Here is a 12847-nt window from a genome sequence, read left to right on the forward strand (position 1 = left end):
ACAACCCATCTGTTTCTACATGCTGGTCAGCCTGCTCTCCAGTCTAGGTGGTATCTTCACTTCAAAGCTTGTCAGTGACAGAAGCTCACCATATCCTATCTCTATAACAACTTACCTGTTTCTCCATGCTGGTCAGCCTGCTCTCCAGTCTAGGTGGTATCTTCACTTCAATGCTTTGAGGTGACAGAGGCATAACCCTATTCTCAGTTGCATCCGATGACTGGGAAGTTGTCAATGGTAACGCATGCTGCTGTTCCTGGATCTCCTCAATTCGGGTCACAAGGTCATGAATACTTAAAAACGAGACAGGAAAAGTTATTGCCTTCAATAATAGTCACCTCTTAATCCAAGAATTTAAACTTATAAATGTAAAAGGCAAGTACTTACAAAGAGACCCATATCATTCAATGAGAGTTGTTATTAACATTAACAATATAGACGAATATCTATCTTTACCTTTTCAGTTGGAACATATGAAGAACATTATATAATATTGCTATATAGAGCAAAAGCACAGACTTCATTGAAACACCCTAAGGGACCTTTAAAAGACAACACATACTGTGATGAATGAAAAAAAGTTTAACAGCCAAGTAAGTTGTTGGTACATAGCCATAGCAAAGTTAAGTTTGCCGTGAAACTCACAATTCACAAGAACTTACTTCATCAATGAATTTTCAATGCACAGAAAATGGATGGGCTTTGTTTATCAAATAAAAAATGTTAGCTATTGTTAGCCTTGTGAAAATTGCATGGAACGTGCAGATTATCTCAGCGTTTAACTTACATGTTGTGTGTGCTATCCACCTTGTGTTCAAGACTCTGTACATCTTCCAGTTCCCGTTTCTGGTGAAAGGCATCAGCAATTACATTCTCCCATTGTATCAACTCGCGCTCATTCTTAAACTTCCGACCTAAGGATGACGAATCGTCAATATTTGTTTTAATTTTGTGAATAGCATTATCTTGTTTTGAATAGTTCACAATCAAAATTGATGACCAAAAAATCATACTGAGTAGCATTTAAAAAATACCAAATGTGTATTTACAGCCTGATCATAACCCATTAAATTTTTACATTTAGATTATAATGATAGACAAGCTTTTGTGGCTAATAATATGAAGTAAATTAAGGTAAAATATTGAAAGCATACACAATTTAAAGCAAAACTTAAAGCAACAAGTGACATCTAATACAAATTTACTGGAAAAGAAAAAGACAAAGCAAAATAACATTATTTGTATTTTTAACAGTCGAGAACTTAATGTCTCTTCACACACAAGTAATTCACTAACTTCTTCAACCATTCCTCCAAGCTGCACTCTCACAGATTGAACATTTTGACAACTTTTTTGTTTTTGGCCTTTGAACGAGCCATTTTATGTTAACATCCATAGAAACCAGTTATAAAAGACTGCTGACAAAAAAATAGATCACAGATTTTTACATGTAAGTTCAAAAATTGCTGTTTTATGCATTTTTCTTAAACCGTTAGTAACGGTTTAAGCCATATAACATTAATTTTCGAAAGGAAATATGAAAATCTGCGATCTGATCTTTTGTCAGCAATCTTTTATCATTGGCTTGCAGATATTCACGCAAAAATTTGCTCTTTCCAAGACCAAAAATAAAAAAGTTGTAAAAATGATATATCTGTGAGAGTGCAGCTTTAAAGGCAAATAACCCCAAAATTGGTTTAATGAAACCAGTCTTTACATGGTTTTCATTATAAGATGCACAACTTCCACAATCAATTTTGGCACACTTTGTGTTGCACTTAATTATATCTATTCGTAGATTAACGATTTGAAAGGCATTGGCTGAAAGCTGTGTCCGTTTTTAAATAAAATGATAATCTGAATAAATCAACTATAAGGGCATCAAATATTTGAATCAGTGATGGGTAAAAATACAGTTCAAATTCCTTGTAAAAAAGGGATATAAGCCAAATAAAACAGATATAGCATATTTTTTGGAATACTCACGGAAATCATTTTCGGTTTCTCTCCGTTGTTTTTTCATAGCCTTACAACAGCATGACTCAAAGATAAATCTGAGGAGCAAAAATATATGCGAGAGAAGAATAAGGGGAGGGAAGAGTACGGGCCGCGTGTAGTACTCGTGGATCAGAGAGTAACGCTGGAAGTGCCAATGTTTGTCTGTGTTGTCCTGGACTTTTTGGAACGTGTTGCTGAAGAAAAGAAAAACAAAAAGATTGCAACTAAGGAGGATAATCAAAAAGCTTATATAATGCAAGCAATTTGTTTTTTATGCAACTTTAAGTTCTACTTAGTACATATTACAGGCCTCAATTTCTCAAAACATCTTAAATCCTTTATAACAGGATTAAGCTTAGACCTCACTTTTTTTGATTTGGTAAACTTTTCCTTAGGAGCTTTTGTTCTTTAAAATGATTTTTTTTATAATAAATTAATTATGATAAACAAACTCTAATCTACATTTTAAGAATCAGTAGAAAATTTGACTTAATAAAATAAGCTACTTATGCTTGTAATACGCTTAAGATCCTCGAGTTTGGGCCAGACATGATAATTCACAACATTAAAAATTCTGCACTGTTCAAATCTATGGAAAATAAAGCTGTTTCAAAAAGAATAAAGTATTCATTGAATGTACTGGAAAATTCTTGTTAGTGATTTTATGAAACTATTATGTACAAACGATAAAGAAGAAATTAAAGCGCAGATAAAGAACATAGTTTTTTACTTATAAACCAAAGATAAAACACAAACAATGAAGAAATGCGTCCATTTTGTGGCCATTTTTATTGTCTATTTTTAAATCCGGGGCAATTAAACATAAATAATGAAATGAAACTAGAAAAACAGTTTAACATGACCCAAGACATTCCTTCAGCTGAAATCTCATTAATATAATTTTATTGGCTAAAATCTTACAAAGTTACACAATGGACAGAGTGGTAAATAGATTCAGTAATGTGACCTTGACCCTAATACTAGTAATTAAAACTGATAACAAGCTGAAATTATCCCCAAAGGTGGACTTTTTGCATGAGAAAAATTCATAATACACTGTGTAAAAAATATTTTTGGCTTGACCTTGAAAGTATGTTCCTGCTATTTGCATTTATATGTAATTTAGGAACTCAGTGCAAAGGAAAATATTAAAGGCTGCGTGTGCACAAATATAATATATATATATGTATATATATTTTGGTTATCTAGTTTAATAGGGGAAAAAAACGAACAAAACTTAACTGCACATGCAAATCTACATGAAAACAAGAGCTGTCACAGTATGTGACGAATGCCCCCGAATGTGACATTGACCTACGAACAAGGTCAGTACATGAAAAGTTGATCTTGCCTTTATGTGTCAAATACATATGGCAAGTTATTTTAAATTTCCTCTGAACATAAAAAAATACCACCCATACTTGACAACCTACACTGTTATGTCCTTATATTCAGAATTCCCTTGTGAATAAACACTTAGTGTATCTTTCACCTTAGAGGTAGGGACAATAGGTCTTGCACAGGACACGTCGTCTTTGTATGTGGAACACATGTAGCAAGTTATTTTAAAATCTGTCCTTACAAGGGAAAGTTACAGCCCGGACACGACAACCTATACCTTATGTCCTTGTATGCAGCACTCCATTGTGAATAAACACTAAGTGTGACCTTGACCTTTGAGGTAGGGACACGGGTCTTGCACGCGACACGTCGTCTTGGTATGTGGAACACATGTGGCAAGTTATTTTAAACTCTGTCCATACAAGGGAAAGTTACAGCACGGACACGACAACCTATACTCTATGTCCTTATATGCAGCACTCCATTGTGAATAAACACTATGTGTGACCTTGACCTTTGAGGTAGGGACACGGGTCTTGCACGCGACACGTCGTCTTGGTATGTGGAACACATATGGCAAGTTATTTTAAAATCTGTCCATACAAGAGAAAGTTACAGCCCGGACACGACAACCTATACTCTATGTCCTTATATGCAGCACTCCATTGTGAATAAACACGAAGTGTGACCTTGACCTTTGAGGTAGGGACACGGGTCTTGCACACGACACGTCGTCTTGATATGTGGAACACATGTGGCAAGTTATTTTAAAATCTGTCCATACAAGGGAAAGTTACAGCACGGACGAACGGACAGACGGACGGTGCGATTTTAATATGCCCACCTTCGGGGGCATAAAAAACTTAACAGGAACAACTTATGGAAATACAACCAATTTGTTTAACAACTATAAATGCATTCAGAAATGCTCTTCAGTAAATAACTTACAAATTTTCATATTCCATTGGTTCATTTTGTTTTTACCACAGATGAACGGGCACAAGTTATAAACAAGTTCGAAAATGTTTAGAGGTGGAACAAGGACGGAAGAATTGCAGTAATGCTTAATGAATTTGAATCTGATAAAGTGCCAAATTGCATCTGTGTTCTGTTGCATCATTTCAAATGTGTAGCTGCAAAAATTAAAAAGTATGAGTAACTCAAATCTGACACCAGATAGGACATTAGCCCAACAAACATGTGAACAAAATAATATTTCCACATTGTGTGTGGATTGTTTTGTCAGAAATGTTGTTTAATAGTATATGGCCTTAGTTTGTCAGGAGTAGTTTGTCAGATATATCTGAGTATAATAGTTTGAAGTTGTTTGTCTGACATATTTGTTTAAAAGTTGAATTAGTTTGTCAGACATATTAAATTGTGTTTAAAAGTAAGGAGTAGTACATATTTGTTTAAAAGTTAGTAGTTTGTCAGACATATTTGTTTAAAAGTTAGTAGTTTGTCAGACATATTTGTTTAAAAGTTAGTAGTTTGTCAGACATATTTGTTTAATTATATAAGTAAAGCATGATAAAAAATGTTTCCGTTTTCCCAACCTTTTCCGACCTTAATTGTTTTATTGCTTTCTTACATCTGACCTTTATTGTTTGCTCCTTTTGGATACATGTTTTTAAGCAGTTTATTGCCTCGAAAAGATGCCTAAATGTATTGTTTTCAAAGACATTTGAACTTTTGGAGTGTTATTCAGACAAAACTTAAATTACCGCAAAAATGAATTCCCCAACTACCTACCTCTTTAAGGAGTTGGGTTAGAATTAGGGTTAGAGTTTAAGGGCAGTGAAAGTTTTTGGCTGTATAAATATTCATTTGAAGGCTTTGCAGCCATATGGTCATTTGTAACGTAAAAAGCAGAAATAAGTCTTAAAATAAATCTGACATAATCAGGAAATATGACCTTATAATTTCCTGTGACTAAAAATAGAATGAGGCACCAGTGCTCGGACATATTTGCAAGGTACATGGTATATTAAGCTTAAAAATATTATTTATGAATAACATAATCTATTAATCTGATGCCAAAATTGACACATTAACAATTTAACAATTTTAACACTTGTTGTATTTCAATTCATCGCTTATAATCCTTTCATCAAAATGATACCTTACTTTGGTCACAAAGAGCTGCCATCAACCTTTAAAAATTCTCAACTAGTTTCTTTTCAAACCAAACCATTGACTTTGTACGTATAATCAAACAAATGTAAAAAAGGTCTTAATTGAAGAAATATTCTAAACCATACACCGTACCTGAACATTGCAATGAGAAGGTTCAGGAGTAACACATTGGCAAGTAACATGTAGATGCCCATCATGATCGGCACTACCCACTTTCCTGTGTCCGTCGGGCACCTGGCCATTGTACTGTTCATCCACAATGAAACATCATACGTACAGTCAGCTTCACCTGGGGAATAAAGATTAAAAGCAGCATGACCAACTTTATTCAACTCGTGAGTACTGTGACTCACATATGAGAGTACTGTGACTCACATAAACATCAATAAATATATATTACTATTGTATCCATTCAACCGTGTCTTTGATGCTTTGCATCAACATTTGTCTTGTTTCAACTAGACATCTTACATGTACAAGCAGTCTGGGGATCACAAAGGACTAGGCGAATAGAAATATTAAACAAATGTACCAAGTTTCATGTTTTAACTATCAATAACCTGTTTGCGAGTCATGGCCGACAGGAAAGCCTGACAAGAACACGATGGCTACTTGATAGCTCAGTTACGTCATTTTTTGATAAATAGAGGCACGGACCTATAAACCATGGATTGGCAACTGCCCCATATCGGTGAAACGATAAGAAATAATAATTTACCCACAATCCTTAGCGCTCGCTCGGCAAATATCGGAAAATTCCGCCGAATCTCCAATAGGTGATTAATGGCGATCTTCGGTTATTTCCGCCAACTATGCTAATAATGCCTTGTTCGTTATAGATTTAATCATAATTAATAACTGTGCTTTTAATCAGATTCAATTGGACTATTATCAACTCAAATGAAAGTACCGCGCATTTGAGTCAATTTTAATAATGTTTTCCAACATGTATATATTCGGCCAATGTTGGACGTCTCGAAAATGACCACAAGGTAAGATCTCGGAATGAAATCCCGCTGCATGCGTGAGTTTGAGATTATCGCATTTACACAGATGAGAGTTGCCAATCCATGGTTTATAGGTCCATGATAGAGGAGCTTACAAAAAGAATAGCTTGACAATAATTAAAGCCAGAGTTGCTATTCATGAGTGTAATTCCTCTGGTAACATGTTTACCAAGTTTCATATTTGAATATGGTTTTTAAGTTATGGCCCAAGATTTAAGGTTCTTTTCGATGACAACAACATGAAAACTGATGTCAAGGCTATCACAATACCCAGACAAATTTTCATGAAAAATAGGAAAGCTAAAAAGTACAAGCAAAGGAGGATGGAACAAACCTTCAATTTCTTCAAGGAACAGCTCCCCATAGATGTTCCAGTAAGATTTACGGATGATCTGAACGGCCGTCTTTAAGGTTAGCGGGGAGTTGGGATACAGAATGGAGTGGGAGGCAACCGCGTACGAGAACACGAAAACCATCAGGATTACTAGGAAGTACATTAGGTCCTGGATCTGGATAAATTTAACAATAGGATTGACAATAGTATAAATTATGGTATATATATATAACATATTGTGAAAAAAAAGAACACCATCTATTTAACGCAGAAAGTACATCACATCCTGGATCTGGATAAGTAAAACACTAGGGTTGACAAACATATTTATGGTATAACATATTGCGCAATACAAAAACACAATCAAGATGATCAGAAAGTACATAAGGTCCTGGATATGGATAAGTAAAACATTGGGGTTCAGACCATCCTGTTTATGGTGTAACAATTATTGTGCAAAAACACAAACACCATCTATATGACCATTAAAAGGTTCACAAGTCCTTTATCTGGATAAGTAAAACACTAAGGATGACCAACTTATTTTATGGTTACATTTAATGTGCAAAAACACAAACTTAAGAACATCTATATGACCAGGAAGTACATTATGTCCTGGACCAGGATAAGTAAAACATTTAGTTTGTCTGACCTTATTTTGGTATAACAATTATTGAACAAAAGCATGAACAACGTTCATATGACCTGCAGGAAGTAAATCAAGTCCTGCATCAGGATAACTAAAACATAATGGTTGACTTAGGAAACAGCCAAAAATAGTTTATGCCTTAATTTGATGAACTCAGAAATTGAAAATGGCTATAACTATAACTTAAAAATGCAAAAAAGACAGTTTAACATACCATTTTGCCAATCATGACAAGTTTTGGTCCCAGTTCTTTGTGAACAGAGAAGATATGCAGCAACCGCAGGAAAAACGTTACAAAGTTGAGAGCAAGAAACACCCTGGCAGCTTCAAACGTGCTCTCATAAGGCAAGAATCGCAAGATAACTCCAATAATAAACAACACTATGGTCAAGGTGTCGACAACGTTCCAAGTGTCAGTGATGTAGCTTTGCAATTTTGTGGCTAATGTGGTTGAAGAGTTTGTCACCATCTGAAGAGGAAGCAGGGAGATAACTATTGTTATATTGTATAGTTTAATTTTGCAATGGTTCATTATTAACATTTTTTGTGAATCAACTAGCAAGCAAGTACTGATGTTAGATAAAACCCTAAAACAGACTTCAAAATAATAATACTTTGCCATATGTATGCAAAATAAAAATATCATGGAGAAAGTACTGTGGAAAATAAAACAATTTAAGGAACATGGCAAATACAATACGAATATAGTACTATGGGAAATGAAGCCTACGGTACGTATGTACGGAACCTACCGGTAAATGGTCAGTTATCTAAAAGAATGCCCATTAAGGCTCCACGCTCACAGATTTACTGTTTTGACAACATGAGCCATTTTTTGCATATATATATCTGAAAACTAGTGATATAGGACTGCGGACAAAAGATCATAATTACTTTCGAAAATTAATGATTAATGGCTTAAAGCATTACTAATGCTTAAAGAACAAGAGCCGTCGTAAGACAGCGCGCTCGACTATGCTGCTTTGACTTAGAATTCAATAACAATGTAATAATACAAAGTTTGGTCTCTTTATGTCAAACCTAACTAAAATTATTTGATATATAAGGTGACTTTGATGCTGCCCTCCCACCAGCCTGCCCAAACAATGACACAAGTCATTCAAATAACTTGATTTCCCATTATGAAAATGTGGTTAAGATTAAACAAATATGCCTTTCAAAGGAAATAAAAAAATAAAAAAAATAGGCTTAAAATGGAGTTATGTTTCTCGTTGTAAGATGGTTGTAAATAATTTTGAATTTTATTAAGTGCATTTAATGAACGATATTGAAGTTTTTTTTATTAAAATCCCAACTTGCCCTTAACTTTACTTGCCTAAAACTTTAACCTAAGTCAATCAGGGGCCATAACTTGTATTAAGGATATGGAGTTATGTAACTTCATTGGGTGATGGTCCTGAACAATTGTGTGAAGTATTAAGTCAATTAAATGAAGGGTATAGAAGTTATTAAACAATATCCCAACCTGCCCTAAAACTTAAACCTAAGTTCCATAGTCAATCAGGGGCCATAATTTGTATAAAATATAATATGGAGTTATCTAACCTCATTATGTGATGGCTCTGAACATCTGTGTGAAGTATTTAGTCAATCGAATGAATGGTATTGGAGTTTTAAGTGAAAATCCCAACTTGCCCTAAAACTTTAACCTGCCCTAAGACTTTAACCTAAGTCAATCAGGGGCCATAACTTGTATTTAGGATAATATGGAGTTATGTAATCTCATTGTGTGATGGTCCTGAATAACTGTGTGAAGTATTAAGTCACTTGAACAAAGGATATAGAAGTTATTAATAAATATTCCAACTTGCCCTAAAACTTTAACCTAAGTTTCATAGTCAATCAGGGGCCATAATCTGTGTAAAGAATAATATGGAGTTATCTAACCTCACCATGTGATGGCCGTGAACAACTGTGTGAAGTATTAAGTCAATTGAATGTAGGGTATTGGACTTATAAGTGAAAATCCCAACTTGCCCTAAAACTTTAACCGGACGCCGACGCCGAGGCGAGTAGTATAGCCCACCTATTCCTCAAATAGTCGAGCTAAAAATGCATATAACAATTTTTTTATCATAATTATGAAAACCTGCGATCTTATTTTTTGGGCAAAAATTGGCTCGTTCCAAGACAAAAAAAGAAGTTGTTAAAGCATTCAATCTTTGAGAGTGCAGCTATAAAATTAGTGATAATCAATTGTACTAGTATGAGTAAGAAGGGTTGGAATACTAAACAGAAATAACAATAGGCTCTTAAGCTATGGTATTGATGGCATCAAATATAAAACTGTAAATTAATTTCAAACATTTGAAATGACTTTAAAATTATGGAAGTAAGAAATGAAAACAATATTTAAGTCTAAAAATAACAAAGAAGTTACAGAGATTGGCAACAAGATTCTGTCAAGGGATCTTATTATGGGGACGTTTTTAATATATTATTCTTATCCTTGTCCTTTAAGACACACCTCAGTGATTCCATTCAGTGCATTGGCCAGTTATTTATACAGTCCAATCAAAACACTTGGATTCCAATTTTGAAATAAAGTGAAAGCTAAGCTGGGTTTCTTTTAATATAGCCTCGGGATTCCCAGACAACTTCTTTACTCAGAGACCACTGAGGTATCACTATGTTACAGGTGTTATGTAATCATAATTCAACACAATTCATGCTTGTATTGAAATTTGCCACCAGTCTGCAAAAAATAATGTCAACATCTACGGTGTTTATGTTTTACATTACTTATTAAGTGAACATACTGTGCAATGAGGCACAAATATTCTTAAAAGAGGCGAATGTGTTGCTTTAAATATAATACAGATATGCTTAGTAAGAAACAACAGACAAAACTAAACCATTTAATGAGCTAAGAAGATGATATCAAATTTTCTGTCATGGCTTCATCTACAACTACAACAAAATCACAACACCAAACTACAAAGTTATGGGATCACAAAAAGGTAGATTGAGCATTAACGAGATATGTTACATTTTTTGTTTTAAAGTTATTGCTAAAAAGAAAATCAGAAAGAAAACAACAATGAGGGGAGTAGGTGAGAAATCATCAATGATGGACATGAAATTTGTACTTTAGGACTGAAGACAAACACACATAGGGGTTATGTACTGGTAATGACCAAACTGCATACCAAGTATGAAGTTCCTGCTTCCAAGTATGAAGTTCCTGTGTCCAAGCATTCTTTAGTTATTGAGCGGAAAGAAGTTTGACCTATGGGCTGGTGAACAACAGATTTTTTACACCTGAAAGTCACTGTGACCTTGACCAACTGACCTCAAAATTGAAAGAGGACATCTACTTATCAAACCAACATTATTTACCTCAGTGTCATTGCGACCTATACTGTGACCTTGACCTTTGACCTACTGATCCAAAAATTAAAAGGGGCCATCAACTAGTCATGATCATCTGTCACACAAAGTAAAAGTTCCTCGGTGCAAGTTGTCTTGAGTAATTATTGGAAACTGTTTTTTTCCTCAAGGTCACTGTGACCTTGACCTTGACCGTTCTAGTTTTAATGACATACCAAGTATACAGTTCCTGAGTGCAAGCATTCTCAAGTTATTGTGTCAAAACTGTTTCTTCACCTCAAGGTCACCACCATGCAACATATTGTTTTTACCTAAACGTCACCGCCACCTTGACCTACTAATCGCAAAATGAATAGGGGTCATCTACTGGTCATGACCAACTTGCATACTATAAGACTGAAGGTACAGGACCTAAAGAACCTTCAGTTAATGACTATTTTTCACCTCAAAGTCACCACAACCTTGACCTTTGACCTCACCTCAACTAGGGGTTATTCACTGGTCATGACCAACCTACATATCAAGTATGAAGGTCCTGTTTTGTTAAAATCATTGAAGACAATTTATTATAGTTCAACATTCTGAAAGCAATAGTGATTTTTTTTTTAAGTTACCCGGTAAGCAATTATACCATGTGACTAAAACTGAGTTAGTAAAACACAAAATGAACAGATGTTCTCTAAACATCAATTAGTGATGTGAAACAATGATATATTAATGAAATGAATGATTCGTGTAAATATTATCTAATACACTAACACACTCAAAGCAAGCACAGAAAAGGTGTTCATTACAATATGGAAATAAGGGTAAATAAGGGGTTTTATGGGACAAGTCTATACCTCTGTTTTCTTACTCATGTAAATTTCTCGAAAAATCTGGTCAGGAATAAAAAAACAAAATTTGAATTTAAAATTTGCTCAACGGATGATCAATATAATTATGGTGCTCAATTCTAATTATTAGCAAGAGCTACACTGATGACAAAGCCCACCTCTTTTCTTATTTTGACCAAGCATTCAGGGAATAACTTTTTTCAAATTTCTTTTAAAAGCAAATTTTTAGCTACATTCCAAATGCCAGAATTTTTTTTTTTATGTAATGTAAAAAATGCATAAGTTAGAGGCATTTTTATCCAACTATGAGGCAGTTTATAAAATACAATTATTAATTGATCACTTTTTTGTCCAGATATTACTTATTTTATTGTCATTTCTTGACTCTTTAATCATCTACAAAGTTTGGTCAGAATGGGGGACAAAGTAAACGTCTTCTAAAAATAACTCAAAAAGCCATGTGTTTTATATCAGTGTGATCATGGGTACTAGGTTTCATGTGAATTGTCTTGAACATTTTTTTAGCAACAAACACATGTAAGGGGTCCAAATCTCTGACAATACTTGAACTATTATTATCATCGAAACAAGCAACCATTTTTTCTGGCAGGGTTGGCACCAATACAAAGCAGCATACTTTTATTCCTTTTACCGGGTAGTATGCAATGCAAAAGCATCAAGCTCAAATCAAATCTATGCTTACGCTTTAAACAGTGTTTTCTGTGTTAAAAATAACAAAAAGTATTTGGCTAAAATACTTCAATTAAGTCAGCCAATGGAATTGTCACTTGAAATAATACCTGCAAGAAATAAAAATATACAGGCAAATATCACTATCACTGTATAATGTATGTAAACACCTTATTAAAGTCTTGAGTGAGTTTTTCATTCTATCATTTTGTGCAACCTACCTTAGAAGAAATAAATAACATTCTATAAATAAATGTTGGAAAAATATAAACCAAAATAATTATCGACCAACACATACTAAATATATTCGGGTTGACTTGGAGGGGAAACAAAAAATATTTTATACCCAGTTTTGAAGCAATCTCTATTTGGCCAAAATGGACGTGTACCATCTAGCAAATGCATAACGGTTCAAACATTAATCCCTTTTTTTAGGGTCCAGAATGCTAGCAACTTACTGCCGAGGTCGTGATAAACTAAACAGCAAAAACCAAAAGCAATTGAT

At 34.2% G+C, this 12847-nt stretch overlaps 1 protein-coding gene across 3 annotated transcripts in view; it reads right to left on the minus strand.

Moving 5' to 3' along the window:
• Window positions 1-12847, minus strand: part of LOC128234145 (transient receptor potential cation channel subfamily M member-like 2) — a 50022-nt gene that overhangs the window by 15155 nt on the left and 22020 nt on the right. For 2 of the 3 annotated variants that reach the window (XM_052948184.1, XM_052948185.1), the window contains exons 19-25: window positions 11659-11694; window positions 7680-7934; window positions 6817-6991; window positions 5608-5764; window positions 1987-2192; window positions 788-914; window positions 116-293 (exon numbers count right to left, since the gene is read on the minus strand). In XM_052948184.1, the coding sequence (XP_052804144.1) occupies window positions 116-293; window positions 788-914; window positions 1987-2192; window positions 5608-5764; window positions 6817-6991; window positions 7680-7934; window positions 11659-11694 (1134 nt within the window). The remainder of the gene's footprint in view (window positions 1-115; window positions 294-787; window positions 915-1986; window positions 2193-5607; window positions 5765-6816; window positions 6992-7679; window positions 7935-11658; window positions 11695-12847) is intronic. The other variant, XM_052948186.1, reaches the window with a different exon arrangement.

Source organism: Mya arenaria, chromosome 5, assembly GCF_026914265.1.
Source record: "Mya arenaria isolate MELC-2E11 chromosome 5, ASM2691426v1".
In the NCBI taxonomy this organism is placed as follows: Eukaryota; Metazoa; Mollusca; class Bivalvia; order Myida; family Myidae; genus Mya; species Mya arenaria.